This window comes from Sciurus carolinensis, chromosome 12, assembly GCF_902686445.1.
Source record: "Sciurus carolinensis chromosome 12, mSciCar1.2, whole genome shotgun sequence".
Classification (NCBI taxonomy): Eukaryota; Metazoa; Chordata; class Mammalia; order Rodentia; family Sciuridae; genus Sciurus; species Sciurus carolinensis.
In genome coordinates, this window is record NC_062224.1 from 41,666,318 (window position 1) to 41,681,696 (window position 15,379).

Sequence of the window (15,379 nt, forward strand, 5' to 3'; positions counted from 1 at the left end):
ATAAGATTCAAGATCCTAACCCTGAAAGTGCCCTTATAATTCTAGCAAGGAGCAAATGAGCCAGTGACAGAGGCAGGAAAAAAAAAAAAAAAAAAAAAAAAAAGCCCTCAATTTCACTGTTTTCTTATGGATTTATTTATGGGATAGCCATAGATGGCTTGAGCTGGGTTTTCAAATTAGGCATTAGATAAGCCCAAAGGAGAAAGAACATTTAAATAAACAAGAGTATAAACCAGAATAAAGTTAGGATTTATATTACAAGGAGTAGGGTAGGGTTTAATGAAGTTAAGTCTTAAAAGTCAAAATAAGGAATTTCTTAAAAAGAAGGATCAGAATTTTCAGCATGATTTCATTTTTCAAGTCAGAAAAAACTACAATAATTGATTGGTAAAGAAAGTCAGAAAATTAATGAATTGCTACAAACAACATGTCTGCTGTAAATACATTCATTCATTTAACTGTGAGGGCCTAGAGTAGCTGAGTTTACAAAACTCACTTTACTTAATACTACAATTACCTGAGAATTTGATTTGGGCCAAATCAAGAGGTTACTAAAATATCCAGAATGCAAGCAAGAATATGTAGTTGTCAAAGCACATGAGTATGTGTGTGTATTCGCTTATACATATGACCAAGCAACCTCTGGTCATGGATACCCCACACACAAGCAGATCATAGTGAAAAAATATGTTTTTGCACTAGACAGTCATAATTTCACTACTAAATATTTACCATTTTATACTGGGCTTTCACACATCTATCATATAACCATAGCAACTCCCTTGAGGTATTTTGCCCATTTTAGAAAGTTCATGGGCTGGGGATGTAGCTCAGTTGGTAGAGTGCTTGCCTTGCAAGCACAAGGCCCTGGGTTCAATCCCCAGCAACGCAAAAAAAAAAAAAAAAAAAAAAAAAAAAGTTCATGCAGAGAAATTGTCTTTCCCAATGTCCAACATATAAAAATTCTAAGACAAGATCCACCAGTACTTATTTCTACAAAGACAATTAAAACAATTAATTCAACAAAAATTTAAAAAGTCTATTTATAATATTTTCTTCCAATACCAATCAGGTTGAAACTCAGTTGAAATATCTGAACCAAATAAAAGTCATAATACAAAGAGGAGTGTGGAATGATCTTCCTATTTTATAATTAGGGTCAGAAAGAATTTGTAACTCTTGGAATCAAGGGTCACTTTAGAAAATAAAAGACAGTGATAAGAATTATACTTTTGAGCAACTAGAAATGATACCTAGGGTTGAGGTTGTAGCTCAGTGGTAGAGCGCTTTGCCTAGCATGTGTGAGGCACTTGGTTCTATCCTCAGCACCACATAAAAATAAATAAAATAAAGGTATTGTATCCATTTACAACTAAAAAATTAAAATTAAATCAAAAAAGAAATGATACCTATGCTGAAAAGATAACCAAGTTTTTAAATCATGTGGATTTATCACATCAAATGTCATGCTGTAAGCCTCATTCTTATTCTGTGATTACACCCTACTCAAATGTACAGGTAAAGGACAAGACTAAATAGGTGTATCTCTATTTTCCTCATAGAATTTTTTTTGCCATTGATTGGGTTCAAATAATTGAAATTTAAAGAATAATAAGAAACTGACCTAATAAAATAAGTTCAGTAAATAAGAATAGTATGCCTTAAAAATTTATATTCACATCTATAAAATTTTTTACCTTTGAGAAATGTTAAGGATTTGTGACAAATTTGGATAAATAGTAAGATATATCTCTGGGTCACAACCACATTAAGAACTACATGTACAAAACCAAGGTCTACTCTGAACAAAGTACATGACATATAATATACTACTCAAGTGACAGTAATACCATATCACTTTCAGGCTGGGGTGTAACTCAGTGGAAGAGTGTGTGATCAGCATGCATTAGGTCCTGGGTTTAATCCCCAGCACCAAAATAATACAAAACATCATTATTACTTTCTAAGGATTACATACACTGAATTAAAAAATTAAATTTTTACCCACCTATCAATGTGAACATTCATGAACACAATATTAGTACTAAAATCTTTATATTACTTGATCAGACATCTTTACCAAAGAACCCTCAAAATACTTTTAAGCACCACTGGAGAGTTTTGTTAAATAAATCTGATTATGAGCACAGAACAACTTGAAGAAGATATGAACTGCTTATCTAGCAATTGCTAATTCTGCAAATTATGAATTGACAACAAAACTTCAACTCTTAAGTCAAATTTAAAACTCAGCAGGGTACAATGTACAGCATATGTTAAAAAAAAATCCTCCAAATAACTAATTAAAAGATTTGAGTATAAAAACTACATAAAGAAAAATAAGTGAATTAGTAGTAAAAGAAAAACAGAAAAATCTCAAGAAAAATCAATGAGAAATCAATGACAAATCATCTAGGAAGGAAGCTAACCTGAACAGTCTGTATTTGTGGTGAATGAATAACCGATGGTTGTGGTGTCTGAATTACTCCCTGGACATGTACAGTTTGGCCCGAAGGTAACTGCACTAGAGTTACAGCTGGGGAGCCTCTTCCAGTGCCTGATCCAGCTACAGAAACCTGCAAAAATGATCATCATTGAGGATTAAAGCTGAACCTTTATTTGCTATTGTCTTTTTTTAGGAAATACCACTCACTACTATGACTGACTGACTTCTCTTTTCTTTTTCCTGCTTCTAAGAAATGACAAATCAGCTGGGGTACTTACCATTAGGAGTTGGTCACTGTCCTGGAACTGTCATTCTCTGATGTGACAGATATTAAAGAACCCATGCTCCTCACTTTTGGTGCCCATGCTTCGATGGATAAGAATGTTCCAAGCACAAAGTTCTAAAGCAGTTAAACTACCTCACTACGACCTCATGACTACTAACAGTGACATCTTTTTGAGGCCAAACTATAAACTACCCTCTTAAGAGAAATTGAAGATAAAATTTCAATATGGTGAATTTTTAAGCACATATATGAATAATATCTATAATAATTCTAATACTACTTTAGATGCAAGCTGATACCCTGTCTCTACTCTGATAATAAACCACAATAAGTTTTATGCCCTTATAATCACACCAAAAAAAGGTACAGACCAAAGAAATTCCAGGTCCTTTCAACCCCTAGTATCTCTGACGGAGAGAAAGCTCCTGCCTCAGAGCTGGTGTGGCCCCCTGGCACTCATCCTTTCCCCAGAGATGGAGCATCTAGAGAGAGGACCAGAACTGTCACTTAACTTTGAGCAGAGAAAAGCACATATTAAGCTACTATTTTAAGTGTTTTCAGTAGAGATCCCCACCAGCAACACAAAATATCTCTACTCCCTTGAACTTGAAACCTCCTACATTTTCTAAGTAGTAAACAATTCTTTCCTATAGGCCACTTTCTGGAAAGAATAAGTGTTATTATGCTAAATTAAAATAAGTTATAGAAATCCAAATTGCTATAATTCAAGAAAAATGCCTTTATGCATCATAATATCTTTCATTAAAAATTCCAGGGACTGAGGATATATCTCATTTTGTAGAGTACTTGCCTAGCATGTGCAAGGGCCTGGTTTCGAATTCGCAGTACTACAAAAAAAAAATTTTTTTTTTCATTATTTTCTATTGAAGGATTATATTTTATCAGGCTTGTGAGGTAGAGAATTAAGAGGCTATGTTAATATTTTCCTGAATAACTGAAATCAGTTTTATGTTGAAAAATTTCTGTGTTAGTCCTAACATCATCATTATTATTGTTATTTAAAATAAAATAGATAATATTTTAAAAAAAGAAATTTTGCTTCATTTCTCTAAGATTTACTATTTACTATGACTAATTCAAAACAAAGACCTCGAAAATGAAATAAGTCACTTGTTTCTTTCTTCTTTCTTTTTTTGTACCAAGGATTGGAACCCAGGGGCACTTAACCACTGAGTCACATCCCCAGCCCTTTTTGTATTTTGACACAGGTTCTCACTAAGTTGCTTAGGACCTCACTAAGTTGCTGAGGCAGGCTTTGAACTCAGGATCCTCCTGCCTCAGCCTGCTGAGCTGCTGGGATTACAGGCATGCACCATGCCTGGCAAGCCATTTGTTTCTACCATGAGTGGTAGTAGAACCACGGGATATTCATTTTTGAAGGAAGCCTGTGTGTGTGTGACCTCACCTTTAAAGAACACCAATGATTTACAATCTACTAGTACTTCAAAAAATATTAATTTTTTTAATATTAGTAAAAATATATTGTTATAAAATTTATTTATATCATTATTCACTTAGAAAGCAAATTTCTCTGGCAATGTAAAAGTTAAAAATCTTTTATCCATACAAGAGAAATATGTACTGAGTATTATACTAGTTACACTAAGGTAGAGCATAGAATTGATATGATCTAAAAAACAATAGCACACCACAGAGTATAGAAGGAATTGATCCTCTTTATGGACCATGAATGTCTTCAGAGTATAGAATTGAAAGATCAGTGTAGACCTGAACAGTATGTGAAGACTTTGTGTGGAAGCCACAGCTTGAGCTAGACCTTGATCTGAGACTCGGTTAACAGTTGGACAGAAAGTGAAAAATGAGGGGGCAGAGCAGGAGCTTTCTTTCCATTGCTCTATACAGTCCAAGAGCCAATCTCAGCTTGCTTTGCCCTATTGTTGTCTATCTTAAACTACTGAACTAATAGATTTAACAATTAAAAATTAAAAAGAAATGAATTGCTATATTTTACAAGTGTTCTCAGCACAAAAAGCAACTTTGCATGAATAATAAAAAGGTTTCCCTTTCCAAAGGTCTCCCTTTTCTCCAAAGAACTAGTTCTCAAACTTTTTAGTATCAGAACACTTTTACACTTAACATTTGCTAACAATTTTAAGGAACTTTTATTTATATGATTTATCCAGTTAAGTGTTGGTAAACATTTAATAACTACAGTTAGGTGTGGTAGTGCACACCTGTGCACTCAGCTACTCAGGAGGCTGAGGCAGGAGAATCACCAAGTTTAGGCCAGCTTCAACAACTTAGCAAGACCCTGTCTCAAAATAAAATTAAAATGGCTGGGGATGTAGCTCAGTGGTAAAGTGCTTGCTTGACATGTGAGATGCCCTGGGTCTCTGATCCCTAATTTAAAAAAATAATAGTTAATAACCGGATCTTGGGAAGGGGAACCCTGCTTTGTTGTTTTTGTTGATTTCTGTGATGTAAACACTCATACTACGGAGTACTTCAAGCTACCAATGAATGATATTGGAAACAAAATTGGAAAAAGATGTATAAAATTGGCTTGTGCAAGACATTACAAGCCTGCTTCACTGGGTTTTGTTTTTGTTTGGTGTGTCTGTTTGTTTGCACTACTGGAGATTGATCAGAGCCTTGTGCATGCTAGGCAAGCACTCTACTTCTGAGCTACATTCTCAGTCCCTAACCTATACTATATTTTGGAGAAAGGGTCTTGCTAAATTGCCCAGGCTGGCCTTGAATTTACGATTCTCCTGCCTCCACCTCCCTAGCAGCTGGGACATGCACTGCCACACCAGGCTTCCACTGATTTTATCTATAGATATATAATACCACAATAGAAATTAAAAGACTATTTCAAAAATACTTAGTAACTCATTTCCAAATAATAAGTCCCTTACACGCTAACATAAATAACATTTAAGAAAAATAACCACATTTTCCAAAGCAAACAAAAAATATTTAATGAGAAGAAAGGCACTGTTTTTATATTTTTACAAATTCCTTTTTTTTTCCCTTCAAATTTTTAGTTGGGCATGGTGGCACGTGCCTGTAATCCCAGTGACTCAGGAGGCTGAGGCAGGAGGATTGAGAGTTCAAACCCAGACTTAGCAATTTAGCAAGGTCCTAGGCAACTCAGCGAGACCCTGTCTCTAATAAAAAATATTAAAAAGGGATGGGGATATGGCTCAGTGGTTAAGTGCCCCTGGGTTCAATCCCTAGTACAAAAGAAAAATTTAGTTGTAGATGAATACAATAACTTTATTTTATTTATTTATTTTTATATGGTGCTGAGGCTTGAACCCAGTGCCTCAGACATGCCAGGCAAGCACTCTCCCACTGAGCCACAACCACAGCCCTACAAATTCCTCTAATGTCTAGATTAACTGAAGATACAGACTCATATCTACTTTTGCAATGAATGTGTTACATGTTGTGTTGGTTGATATGTGAAAAAATCTTGGTCTCATGTACATAAGATGATTTTAAAAGAATACTAAAAATGTTTTTTCTTTCTCTTTCTTTCTCTCTCTCTCTCTCTCTCTCTCTCTCTCTCTTTCTTTCTTTCTTTCTTTCTTTATGTGGTGCTGGGTACTGAGTTCAAGGCCTCAGTCATATTCTACAACTGCTCCACCACTGAGCCACAATCCCAACCCTTTTGAAATTTTATTTTGAGATACAGTCTTACTAGGTTTTATAGGCTAACCTTGAATTTGTGATGTTTCTGCTTCGGCCTCCCAGGTTGCTAGGATTATAGGCATGTGTCACTGCAGCCTTATAGTGGCTTTTCCAGAAAACATAATCTTTTTTGATAAACACCAAAACTTGACAAGTGGAAGTTTTTTAAAGTTTAATTGCAATGTGCAATCTGAAGCCCTATCAGTTACATTAAAACCCACAAGTCTATCATGTACTTTGGATGGATCTTCTACTCATGCATGATTTTGTAACATCATGCACTAGTTATTGGGGAAACTTGGGCTTACTGAGTAAAGTAGATTGTCCAAATGCTGACATATTCTATGAAATGCTGTCAGAAATCAATTCACTAAAACAGCATGAACTTCATCAGAAAATTGAAAATACTGTTGCAATGGCAGATGCAGGTTTTCCAAAATTCAAAATTTCTGCTTAAAACCCAATAAACACTGACAGTCATTTTCCTTAAAGTGACAAGCTCACTTTGCTCATTTTTAAGAAAATGTCTTCAAGTATGAATAGCCATAATCTGGCTGTTATCTTTGTTCTTTTTTTAGAAAAAAAAAATGATGTATAGGCAAAACCCAGTCAGTTCACCTTGCTATTCAAACAATAGCACAAGCACTTTTCCTCAAGAACATCATCAGTCTTCAGTATATAGCAGAAGTGCTTTCTGTGAACATCCTACTTCATGACAAAGATATTAAAACAATATGTACTCAAGGGTCAAGATTTAATGCAATTGACAATTTTTACTGCTTCATCAAGGATGTTCTTAACTGAAACTGACTTTGTTTTAACTGCAAGTGAATGGCAGTTAAGAATACAATGATTGGGCTGGGGTTGGAGCTCAGTGGTAGAGAACATGCCTAGCTCACAGGAGACCCTGGGTTGGATTCCCAGTATTACAAATCATACACACACACACACACACACACACACACACACACACACACATATATAGAAGAAAAAGAAGAAGGGGGGAGTGAAGGGAAAGAAAAGAATATGATGCATACTCAGTTTGGTGCCACTGATTTGATTGAAGCTAAGACCACCAGTTTATCCACTATTGTTTTTGTATCATTAATGCAAATGTCAAAAAAGAGAAAAAGGAAAATATCCTAGCATTATTATGAAAAAAAAAAAGTGGTGTCCTAGCAAACCTTCTGAAAGCATCTTCAGCATCTCACCCAAGGTTCTATGCATCACACTTTGAAAACTGGTGCTCTATACTAACATATCCCCTATATCCTTGCTTTCAGCTTACAGAAGAGTGCCAAAAGCTGAGATTTCAGTTCCAATGCAGCAGTAAAGCCACAACATTCATGTCCAGTAAACCTGATAGAAGCTCATATGTCAGAGACTGGCAAAATATAAATTAAGCTTTCTAACTTATATAAAAAAAAATAGAAAATAGACCAAAAAGATTTTGACACACACACACACACAAAGCTTGACTGCCAGTTTCTGTCATATCACTTCAGAGAGGGAATGAACTTTACAACTAGATGTGTGGCCTAGCTCCCTGGAGGATATGGTGTGCGTCTCTTCTTGCCCTATCTACCACCATGTGTATGGGTCATCTGGAGGGAAGTAAAAAGGATGAATACTTGCTTTTCCTTTCCTGGATGTATTTTAATGGGGTCTAACTATATTTCCCAGGTTGGTCTTGAGCTAACTGGTACAAGTGATTTTCCCATCCCAACCTCTCAATGTGCCTGGTTAGTGGTAGAAAATTTTAAGACATTACATTTTCCCAAGTAAAAGATTTTCTCTGTAGAATTAATGTTTTTTCTTTGAAAAAATACATATAGAGAATAAATATCTATAGGGGGGACCCAAGAATACTATGAGTATTCCCCAAAGTAAACCTGTGGACTAAGATGGCAGGGAGTGCCCTTATTAAATTTCTCTGGGGAAATGCTTTAGCTTCAAACAGATGAGATTACTTTGAAGAACTACAAATAATTCAAGAATGACTCATAGACTTGATAAGTAGAAATCCTACTTTCAGTTACTTTAACTGTCTTTGAACTCTCAGGACTTACTTTATTAAACAATAGGTCTACCAAACTGGCTAGTGTCACAAAAAACCTGCTGCAGAAAAGGATGTGCTTCTAACATAGACTGTACTCCTAGAATTCTGGAAATAAAGCTATATGGATTCCATAACTGCAAAGAAACTTGTTATGTCCAAATCTGTACAGTGTAGAGGCTCATGAGACAACAACTTTCATTAAACTGTTCAATTCTGAGAAACAGCACAAATAACATACCCTAAACCTTAGAATCCAGGTGTATCCTTCTAAAAAAGGAAACTGTCATTCTGTATTCTCACTGATTTTGCCAAAACTGATGAAACAATAATCATTAAGCCTATAACTTTATTGATAGAGTTTACAGGCTGATCATTATTGGTCATTAAAAAATTCATATGGCTTCCTATCCTTAACATCTTAGCATTATTATTATATTATTATGCTGATTGCATGGGCTACAACTGAATATTGGGCTGCCCTCAAAGTAAGGTATGGTACATAGATGGCACAGAAGGAATAAGGGTGATGATTCAAGACTATGCATGATGCCCAAAAGTCAAACAAAAGGGTAAGTAAAGAAGCATCATTTTGCTTTGGGTAAGGTGATAGATTCAGTTGGGCAGGTGAGGATTAAAGCAAGGTAGGACAACCAGGAAGAAATGTTTACTAGATAAGGAGAATTAAGGGACTGACTATTGGCTTAGCACTCAGAAAAGAAATAATGATCTGAATAATACCGACAAAAAGCTATCTATAAGGAATATGATAATTTATTTGTAATGTACTAAGACGGTTCTAAAAAAGTTCTGGAAACAGAAGAGTTAGTTAAAAAGTTTTTCCTAAAAACACTACTTTTATAGGAAGAAAAAAAAAAGTTTAGTTGAACTAAAACATGTTTGCCACTGGTAGAAATGGAGAACTCTCACTTACAAATAGTCACCCTAAGACTTTTTTGTAAGTAAAAATTTCACAGGAATATACCGTATTTATGAATTGACCCACTGTTTTATTTATTCAACAATATTTCCTGGGAGCCTGCTATGGACATGTCTAGACGGTGGGGATTTAGTAGTGAACATGAAAAGTCCCTGCCCTTCCAGATCAGGAGAAAGAAAACATGAAGAAACAAATACATAATTTTGGGTGCTGCTCAAGTCTTCAAAGAACAATAAGGCAGGATAAGGGATTAGAAAGTGACAAGATAGGGGAAATGTGTAAGGAGGCTATTTGTTGTGAAAAGCATGTCAGAAGAGGTAGACATCTGCACAAAAAGTCTGAAGAGAAGGAGAAAGTGACAGGAAGATCTAGAAGTGTATTCATCACATTCCAATAACCAAGTAGGCAACTGCTCAGACAAGAAGTTAAAAACATTAGAAGGACATATTTTATATTTTATAACTTTAAACCTCTTCTTATGAGGCTTTAAAAGTATGTACAGTGAATTCATAGTAGATACTATTTACCTTTTTTTCCAGATCCCCTGAAGAATAATCTTCTTCTATAGGATGCCTGAAACATAGATTATGCTGATGCCACCACATCCACTGAAAATCCCACTACAGACAATAGTTAATCTGAAGAAATAGGTTAAGATGATGCAATTGACAGCCTTACTTGGCTTTGCAATAAAAAAAATCCTAATAATGACGCTTAAAACTGGGAAAACCTCACAATGTTGTAACACAGCACTTGATTAGCACCTAGTAGACTAGCTCCAGTCTGTAGCTAGGTTCCCTCATGATGGGGTTTATGATGTCACAGTATAGCTGTGAATGTCACAGAGCTACTGGGCCTGCATTCAAGACAGTTAATAAAGGACTAAAAAGATGTGAATTCACAATATAGCAGACTGCTCTACCAACTCTGCTGCCAGCGAAATCAAATCTGCAGATCAACTAGTTTAATGTCAAGGACTATAATGAAAATCCATTAACAATCTAAGCAAGAAGTTGAAAGCTGTCTTGATTTCAGTGTATTAAAAGAGAATTCAATTATCTTCTTCTTTGAAAAAAAACAATATTTAAAAAAGCCTCAAATATGTTAAGGTTAAAACAGGAAAATAAAACTATTATTAATTAAATACTTAGACAAAGATGCAAAAACATTTTGCTTTCTAAAACACTCATATTTAGTTGGGCCAAATGAACACACACAAAAAAAATGGAAACCCAAAATGTAGAGTTAGTCCTCATTTCAGTGTGTTAAGTGATTTCCTTCCTATTTAGCAATTTTTGGAGTTTTTGTTTGTTTGATAGTATGGCTAATAAACTGCAAAATCAATGGAGTTAAATTTTACTTAGTTTTACCTTGAGTATATCAACTGAAAATATCTGTTAATCAAACTAGACATGTAAGACTAATATTTTACATCTATTGTCTGTAATAATTCTAAAGAGATATTGCCTCAAACTTTTTAACTTTAAAAAAATTTTAGTTGTACATGAATGTATTATACCTTTATTTTTATTTATTTATTGATGTGGTGCTGAGGATCAAACCCAGTGCCTCACATGAGCTAGGCCAGCACTCTACCACTGAGCTACAACCTCAGCCCTTCAAACATTTTTGTGTGTACAGACAGGGCTTACATAAATATTATCTGAATAAAATGGGAAAGGAGGTCATTGTTTCTGGTATTATAAATGGACAATTTTATGTCTCTAAAAAATTCACCTTTTGAAATCAAAGCAAAACTCATCATCAAGCTAGTCTTAATTATACATAGTTTAAAGATTCTACTTTGATAATATGTCCAGTAAGGAGTAAGAGTTTTTATCTTTTGAAAAACAATACTCTTGGCTAATATATATATATCCCCCCCCCCCGCTTTTTTTCCCCCTAGCCAATCCTTATAGTATCTTGAATTTTCTATTTATAGTTTTTGGAGCATCATTTTATATTCTAACTACTATAAGACATTTTGTGTACACCACATTTTTTTGTTCTAATTAGTTATATATGATAGCAGAATGCATTTCGATTCATGTACACCAATGAAGCAAACTTTTCATCTCTGGTTGTACATGATGTAGAGTCATACTATTCATGTGTACATCATGTATTTTTTTTTATTTTTTTATTGTATACAAATGGGATACATGTTGTTTCTCTATTTGTACATAGAGTCAAGGCATACCATTTGTGTAATCATACGTTTACATAGGGCAATGATGTTTATTTTTTTTCCCTTCCCCCCCACCCCTCCCACCCCTCTTTTCCCTCTATACAGTCCTTCTTTCCTTCATTCTTACCGCTCTCCTTATCCCTAACCCTAAACCTAACCCTAAACCTAATGCTAACCCCTACATCATGTATTTTTAAAAGTATTTTGAAAATGCACATAGTCCTATATAACTCAAAACTCTTTTAACTCTAGAACTTTAATTTATTTATATTATCATCATCATCATCATCATCATATTATTATTATTATTCTGGCAGTGCTGGGAATTAAACCCAGGGCCTTAGGTATGCAAGACAAACATTTTACCACTGAGAGCCCTTCAGAATTTGTATTTCTTCAGGTACTGCAGAACTGAGCCCAAGGGCCTTCACTACTGATCTAAATCCCTACCTCCTTTAATCTTCTGAGACAGGGTCTCCCTAAATTGCTCAGGCTACCCTGGAAATTGTGATCCTCCTGCCTCAGCCTCCTGAGTAACTGGGATTACAGGCATGCACTAGCATGCCTGGCCCTCTAGAACCTTTAAAAGTCAGTCTTGTATTTGATTTCATTAAGACTGAAACTGATCATAATTTACTAGCCAAATGTATTACAGAGTAATAAATGTACATAGAGAAGTGGGTTGTCATCTGATCCTGAGCCCAAAACAGCTATTATGCAGCAAACATCTTTATAAGGCCAATGGATGTTAAAATTGCTTTTAATAATAATACAGATAATTTCTAATAATGTATAGAAAATGTGCATGCCCAAAGCCAGAAACCACATAATACCTAAAAACCACTTGTCCAAAGTTTCATGTTAATCTTTATTTCTGACCTAAATCAACTGTTTATAGGCATGTATATGAAACAGTCAAAATGCTATTTCCTTGAGTGATTCTACTGCACTTCAGTTATTCCACTGCATTTCACTTATTCTACTGATTTGACAAAATAACCTTAAAATAGTGATAATTAAATATAATGTATATATACAGTGGAATATTGTATTCAACCTACAAAAGGAAGAAAATCTCATTACAAGCTACAGGGATGAAACTAGAGGAAATTATGTTAAGTAAACCAGTTTTAAAAAGACAAATACTATGATTATACAAATAGGAGGAAGCTAGTGAAATTCATAGAAGCATAAAGTAGAATGGGGTTACCAGGGACTAGGGGAAAGTAAAATGGTGAAAAATTGTGTGATGGGTACACAGTTTCAGATTTGCAAGATGAAAATGTTTGGTATACTTAAAAATGGCTAAGACTATATTTTTTTAACCACAATTAAAAAATATTAATAACTATGGTTTCTCATTTGGTGGATATGATAACAGTTTCTTGCCAGGAAAACACAACAAGAATGATTTCCTTATCTTTTTTGGTGTGTGTGTGTGTGTTGCTGAGCATCAAACCCAGGGCCTCGAACACTCCAGGCAAATGCTCTACCACTGAATCACATTCTCCAGTCCCCCCCTTACCATCTTAAAAATATAATTCTAAAGCTATGGACACTCACACACTCCTGGTCTAGAACAGACATTTAAATGGCTACTGATCCCAGGAATTATATGGAAACAAGTATTAATGCATCAAAATTGACAAAGCTTCAAATTTCTATGCTCTTTACATGTACAAAGCAATAAATAATCCTTTAGAAAAGATACAGCAAGAAAGCTCTAAGGACAAGAGATTGGGAAATCAACTTAAACTGGTAGTAGTACCATTGCATATAAGCATATCTGACAGCAAATATATGCCTGCTATTTTTAAAAACAATCTTTTATAGGCTCAGTGGTCAGTGGTAGAGCACTTGCCCAGCATTCATGAGGTCCTGGGTTTTATACCCAGCACTGCAATAAAATAAAACAAAACCCAGTAAAAATAGAGATCTATTTCTAAACAGAAAACACCTGTTTAAAGCAAGTGTGTTTCTTGAACTGTCTGTTTGCATCATCTTCATGTGATGCCACTACTTAACACACTCAAAGCATAACCAGGTTTTTTTCTTTCATGCCTGTTTGGGAAAACACTAGAATTTGATCTCTTATGGCTCAGAAAATTCACATTTCTGAATAGCACAATGAAGATGTTGTCACCATAATTACTCAATGAAGTTGAAATTTCCAAAAGCCTCTGTATTTTCAAATGTAATTCCTTTAACAGTTTGGGATTTATACACTTAAAATAACAAAGAATAAAACAAGGCAAAAAATAATCTCTGAATTATTCAAAGAAGAAACTACAAAAATCAATGTTTCTTGTTTTTTTTTTTCAAATGTCAACATCTAGCCTATTCTTTTTGTTGCTGCTAATTTTGTATTGTGGCAAAAAACATGTAACATAAAATTGACTATGTCACATATATTTACATTATTGTGAAACAGATCTCTAGAACTTTTTGTCTTGCCCATCTAAAATTCCATATCCACTAAATAACAACTCTTTCCCCCCTCCGGCCTACTTTTTATTTTTTTAATTTTTGTATTGGTACTAGGGATTGAACTTGGGGGGCTCTACCACTGAGATTCACTCAAGCCCTTTTTATTTTTTATTTTGAGACAGGGTCTCAAGTTGCCCTGTCAGGCGTTGAACTTGTGCTCCTCCTGCAGTTTCCAGAGTCGATGGGATCACATTGGTATGCCACTGTATCCAGCCCAGCCTATTCTTTTACCAAAAAAAAAAAAAAAAAAAAAAAAAAAGTGAAAAAGATGAAAAGAACAACTGTGTTATACTCATTTATTTTCCCATTACTGCTAATGACAAACTACCCATCATTAAAACTTAAAAAAAGGGAACTTGAAAATTAAACAGAGTACCCAAACCTCAAAAAAATTACAAAAAAAATTTTACAAGACAGAAAAATTTTGTATGTATATGTATTTGTTCTAATTTTAAGTACAAAAACAATCTTTTTCTGAAATTTGACTTTGATTACTTTGTGCCTCCTGAAACATTAAATTTATTCAAGGCTAAGTAAGGGCAACGAGGTAAAGTAGAGATAAAGGTATTTGATGTCAAGAAGTTTGAGAAACTCTTGGATTTATTTTTTTAAGTGGATAAATTACATGCCTAAAATCACTAAATTAGTTAAAAAACTAAAATTTGGACTAGAGAAGACAGAAGTGATATGGAAGGACATGGTATTGGATGATAGATAATATTTTAGATGCATTTGGGTTAGTATTGCTGAAGGACACATGATAAAATATCAGTGGTAAATTTTTAACTTGAACCTTAAAGTTTATATTTAATGTGTTAAAAAAATTATTCAAGGCAAAGTACTTCACATACTTTAATACACTAATTTTGATGAAAACAAGAGTACATTCAAAAGCCAAAAACTAATCTTTAAGAAAATCTCTTAGGGTTTTTCTTTTTTGGTATGGGATTGAACCCAGGGATGCTTAACAACTGATCCACACCCCCAACCCTTTTATTTTTTGAGACAAGGTCTCACTAAGTTGCTGAGTTTGGCTTTGAACTTGAGATCCTCCCGAGTTGCTGGGATTATAGACATGCTGCACCATGCCCAGCTCTATTATGTATTATGTACAAACTGTCTTGTGTCAATACAGATGTTTAACAAAAAATTCTTGTTCAAGTTGAAAAAATAATCATTTATTTTTACATTTCTGACTTTTTTCTTATGGTCTTCAAACCTTGAAATTATCTTGTTGATTTATCATTCTTGCATTATCTACAAAAATGAGTTACATTTCACAGCATAATTTTTTCAAT

General features: G+C 34.4%; 1 protein-coding gene across 21 annotated transcripts in view; it reads right to left on the bottom strand.

The window, feature by feature from the left end:
• Crem (cAMP responsive element modulator) overlaps positions 1 to 15,379 on the bottom strand; it is a 73,991-nt gene that overhangs the window by 32,944 nt on the left and 25,668 nt on the right. For 11 of the 21 annotated variants that reach the window (XM_047521637.1, XM_047521626.1, XM_047521624.1 and 8 more), the window contains one exon: positions 2,430 to 2,576. The exons of the other annotated variants lie outside the window; for them this stretch is intronic. In XM_047521637.1, coding sequence (XP_047377593.1) covers positions 2,430 to 2,576 — 147 coding nt within the window. The remainder of the gene's footprint in view (positions 1 to 2,429; positions 2,577 to 15,379) is intronic. 21 annotated transcript variants of the gene reach the window in all.